This window comes from Gavialis gangeticus, unplaced genomic scaffold (genome assembly GCF_001723915.1).
Source record: "Gavialis gangeticus isolate Ggan-Ray unplaced genomic scaffold, GavGan_comp1, whole genome shotgun sequence".
Lineage (NCBI taxonomy): Eukaryota > Metazoa > Chordata > Crocodylia > Gavialidae > Gavialis > Gavialis gangeticus.
This window is the reverse complement of record NW_017729006.1, coordinates 18,979,662-18,984,841: the sequence shown is the minus strand read 5'-3', so window position 1 is coordinate 18,984,841 and position 5,180 is coordinate 18,979,662. Positions and strand designations below refer to the sequence as shown.

Genomic DNA, 5,180 nt, shown 5'->3' with positions numbered 1-5,180 from the left:
TCAACAGTGAACAGATGCTAAGATGTGGCAACTGAACAGTGAATATGTACCAGGAAATAACATGTTTCAAAATAAAAAGTGGGTCAATAGGACACGAAACAAAACTGAGAAAAAGTTAAAAATAGAAAGAAAAAAAAAAAAGACAGACAGGTAGATAAATCAGGAAAACTGAAAGAATTTATTGAAGGGAAAAAAAAAATCCTGAAGAAATAGTTGGATGACAAACCTATTACAATGTCAGCAACCAATAAATGTTAAATATAATTGAACTGTCCCTTTCCTAAAGCAATACAAGAACTTCATGTGGTTACTATTTGAAAATAATCACAAAAACAAGAAATGATAACCATCAGTGCTATGGCTAGCCACACGAACAGACAGAAGCAGTTTTTCCACATTCTTCCAAGTCAAAAAAAACCCCCACAAACAATTCTCTCTCCTCTGAAATACGTGTGAGAAATGCACTTCAAATGATTTCTATTTATTTATAAGAAAGGAAATGCTAAAAACTAACTAATGAAATTAGTTTGTTCGTAAACCTTTCTGTAATCTTGCTAACACATATTTAACTCTAAGTAGTTCTGTCATAACCAATAGGATCATTCATGTGCAAACTGTTTGCAGGATTGGATCCTGATGCAATAATTTATTTTAATTCCTAGTGCTGCTCTGATAAATTTAGATCTTTTCATAACTTTCTTTCCCAGGTGTGAAAAGTTAGTAGCAGGGTTCATTTTGGATACAGAACTGTTTCATTGAAATACTTTGATCTATAGCATATTCTACCCTCTATGGTGTGGTTTCTTCATTTTTATGCAATGCCCTCTTAGGCTTACAGAAACATTTTTTTTGTGTTAAAAGATTTCAAACCAACAACGTGGATTGCTATCTCTAAAGTAAAAGGAGTATGTATTACAGAGGTTGCCTGCTTTGTGGTGATGGATAAGAGACCACAGAGAGTCACTTAGAAGAACAGATAAAGGCCGAGGCCCTTTATTATCACCTTCTAGGGGCTTCACAATCTGAAGCTTCTCTGGAAGATAGGAGCGACTGCTGATGGACATTCCTGAATAGCCAGTGAATTCTGAAAACCTGGAGTGCATTCCCAGTGACATGATACTTTCCGTTGGAGTAATGGAACCACTGTGGAGTTCACCCTTCTCCGCCAGTTCCCGCAACTTCCTTTCCTGCTCTTCTTCAAAGAACTTCCTCTCTGAGAGGTAATTCTCTCGCCGAAGGGACAGTCTTCGTAGGGCAGTCTCCAGGTCACTAGAGCCTGGGGTTCCTGGGGTTCCAGGCTTCTTAGTTTTATCTTCATTTCTAAATGTAAGAGGAAAAAAGATGAGCTAGTCATTCTTTAAAATGTAGGCCACTGTATCAACCTGTATGATAGAGATAAATTGAGAGAGGAGAAATGTGAAACTGCTTTGCTTGCTTCTTATTTATTAGAAAACAATAAATCAGCCTGGCTAGTACTGACCCATTGTCAGAAGGCTCCGTTTCTAGAATGATGCTATTGGTTTTGTTGTCTATCACAATGTTGGAGATGTCTCCTCCATAAAAGCTGGAACGTGGAGTGCTGATGCAGCTAGAAATGACTGAGTTCATAGCAGAAGACTGATTGGAGCCTGGGATATTCATTGGAGATGGAGTCATGGATCTCTGCTTGACAACCTGGTTTATATTTTTCACAGTCTCAAAGACTCGCTTCTGATGACTGATAAACATACACAGTTAGTAACCATGCCACAAAACGATGTTTTAGCCTTAATACAGAAGCAAATAATTAATTACTACCCAATTATCAGTTACCCAGTGTATACAGTTTTGACAGCATGTTAAAAGCTTATTGTATTTTGGATCTGATATTTGCAAGAATTGGCCGTCGAAAACATGACATGTTAAAATAATATTCAGTTGTTAATGGAACCCCCTCATCATTCCAAAACATAGTACAATTCTGGCACACAAGGACACTCGGGAAATTTTGTTTCAAATAAAAAAAAAAAAAAGGTAACTTTTAAAGCGGATTAGTTAGACCACACCAAACCCCTGTGTGCACACTCAGATTGAGATAATGGACTTGCCACTTTTAGAAGTTTATTCACTGCAAAATGGTACAAGTTAAAAATTAAATGAACTCTCTTTTCATAAATAAGAGTGTACACACATTTAGTTTAATCTAAACGTTAATCTGGATTTACCCTTTTGAGTATCCCCACGTACAGAAACCCTACATTTTGGCCTTTGGAAACCACAATGTTTTTTCCAATCTAGTTATTTTATATTCAGGCAGAGCATGCAGCAGGGCATTAAAGGCATGCTGTCAAAATGGCTAAGTTTCAGTTCTGCCTTATTTGTAAAGGTCTCCCCTCTTTCCGCCCGCCCTTTTGCCACCACCAGTTATCCTGATTTTGTAACTGTTTTTGTTCATGTGCTTCAAAAGAAAGATAAGGGAGGTGTTTTAACTAGCCTTTTCTTATAAAACAAACCTGCCTCAAATAGCATCTTCCAAGAATCCTCATCACATGGTGAAGTCAGCACTATTACCACCATTTAAGTTACTTTTGAAGAAAACAGTACTCTACTAGGGGCTCCCCAAAGCTCTGTGATCAAACTTCCTTCCAAACTCCTCAGTTCAGCTATTTAGTCTGTCTTCCATAAAACCAGTAGTGATGCATTGTTATGGTAAATCTACATAGCTAATATTATTACTGTGCCAGGTAGTGGTATGATTAGAGTTTGGTCTTGCCCAATCTGCTAACCTAACCTGAACAAAGCTTTAATGCAGATATGGCATAATTTAAGTCTTATGTATGCAAGTGAGCCCAAGCTATAGCAAATGCCTTTATGGGCTATCATAACCAATAGACACAGCTACATTTGCTGGACAAATAGGTCTTAGACCACTAGCCTTGCCAATGTTACTTAATTGACTGCGGATAAGAATGAACTTGTAAACTTAAGATGTACAACTGACAAATCAGTTTCAACCCACAACGTTTCTGGACATCATGCTCCTTAAATTTCAAGATAAGTCAATTTGTTTAATTTGGATTTTAACACTCCTGAAAAGTGTCAGGTAGCTTCAATGAAGAGCAGAGTCCTTTATCCACAGCAAGGAAAGCTCTCTCAGAACACTGTATCAATGTACCTCTTTTGACCTAAGGGAACCATTTCTAGGGAGGAGAGTTTAGCTCAGTTTCTATGCTGCTGCTCTTCTTGGGGATGGGGATGAGGGGACTAGCCAGGGTGAAAACTTAGGTTCAACTCTAGTGACAGCAGTGGTTAGGACAACAGTCCACTAGGAATAGGATTTAGAGCACTTCTCATGTCATCTTGGGAAAGGGACACCATTTCCTTGCAAATTCATTAATTTCAGGCACAAATCAACTGCATCAATCTTTTACTAAATTTAGGAACCAATCACATTGATCGTACACTAAGTCAGGAGCGTCGGGCTCATCCAGGTGCAGTTCTTTCCGCATTGACCCTTCTATCTCTGCTGCCAAGGAGTCCTGCCAAACAAGAAAAAACTTATCATACCGCTAATTAACAGCCCCATAATTCAGCAATTTTTCTGACAAGAACATGCACGCACGCACGCACACAATTCTAAAATTAAAAACTGACTAGCTCATAGACCAACAAAGAAATCTGAATGCCTGATACAATATCAAGTACTACTTTTTTTTTAGTTCCACGGGGTTTACTCAACATTACTACAACCACCCCACCCTTCTGCAGCTTTTAATGGTCTGATAAGTACTTTCCATGTGCACCTGGTCTCAGTTAATTGCCCAGTTAATCAGTTAATTGCATGAAACCTAAGGTGTAGAGGGGGCCCATCACACATACAATTATGCCTAAATTCTTTCTTCATATTCTGCCTTTAAAACAGTAATAACTACCCCAAAACAATACCTAACTCAACATCTATCAACTCTTTACAACTTGTCATTTATGATTACTGCTTTGTTAGGGCATTTGTAGATGAGATGGGGGTTTAATTCTCCCTAAATTGAAGCAGTGTTTTTAAAAAAAAAAAACACTTCAATTTAGGGAGAAGTAAACCCCTGTTTCCTGTACACCTGTGTCCTTAGATGCTGGCGGGGAGAGGAGAGCAAGCTGCCGGCGGCCTGAGGTGTCCCTGAGCTGGGGGGGGGCAATGGCTGGTGCTTCCTTCCGCTGTAATGGTGCCCCCCCAACCCAGAGCACCCACCCGCAGGCACCTGATTCGGGCAGTGCCAGGGGGCAACGCAGCTAAGGGGAAGCACTAAGCCTCCACGCAGTTCAGGCAGGCTCCGGTGAAGAACAAAAAAAGAGATCAGGCTTACCACTTTTTTTTTTCCCCCCTTCAGTGCAGCTTGCCTTCCCGGTCTGCCTGCTGTGGCTGCCTGCACAGCCTCTGAGCAGCATACAGCCTGACACTTCCCTCCATGGCTATATGGAAGCAAACTAAAAAAACCTAAAACTCCTGGGAGGTGTTTTAGTTTGCTGCACCCCAAAGTCATTTCATAGTTTGTAGGGTTGGAAGGGACCTGAGCAGATCATCAAGTCCGACCCCCTGCCATGGCAGGAAAAAGTACTGGGGTCAAATGACCCCAGCAAGGTGTTTGTCTAGCCTTATCTTAAAGACCCCCAGGGTAGGAGCCAGCACCACTTCTCTTGCAAGTTGGTTCCAGATCCTAGCCGCCTTGACAGTGAAGTAGCACCTCTTGATGTCTAATCTGAATTTACCCTCTGCCAGCTTGAGACCGTTATTTCTAGTGACTCCTGGTAGTGCTCGGGGGAACAGGGACTCCCGCAATGCCTGCTGGTCCCCTCTCACTAGTTTGTAACAGGCCACTAGATTCCCCCTCAGCCTTCTCTTGTGGAGGCTGAACAGGTTCAGGTCCCATAGCCTCTCCTCATAGGTCCTGCCCTGATGCCCCCTGATCATGTGAGTGGCCCTCCTCTGGACACTCTCGATGCTGTCCACATCCCTCTTAAAGTGCGGCACCCAGAACTGGACACCGTACTCCAGCTGCGGCCTGACCAGTGCCGCATAGAGGGGGAGGATCACCTCCTTGGACCTGCTTGAGATGCATCTGTGGATGCATGACAAGGTGTGGTTGGCCTTCCTGACTGCATGCCCACACTGCCGGCCCATGTTCACTGTTCAAGATGTTGAACAGTGT

The 5,180-nt window shown here is 41.7% G+C and overlaps 1 protein-coding gene across 5 annotated transcripts in view; it reads right to left on the bottom strand.

Annotated features, from left to right (window-relative positions):
- TRAK1 (trafficking kinesin protein 1) overlaps positions 1–5,180 on the bottom strand; it is a 119,697-nt gene that overhangs the window by 27,342 nt on the left and 87,175 nt on the right. For all 5 annotated transcript variants that reach the window (XM_019508903.1, XM_019508905.1, XM_019508907.1 and 2 more), the window contains 3 exons: positions 3,442–3,518; positions 1,481–1,717; positions 1,004–1,320 (listed from right to left, as the gene is read on the bottom strand). In XM_019508903.1, coding sequence (XP_019364448.1) covers positions 1,004–1,320; positions 1,481–1,717; positions 3,442–3,518 — 631 coding nt within the window. The remainder of the gene's footprint in view (positions 1–1,003; positions 1,321–1,480; positions 1,718–3,441; positions 3,519–5,180) is intronic.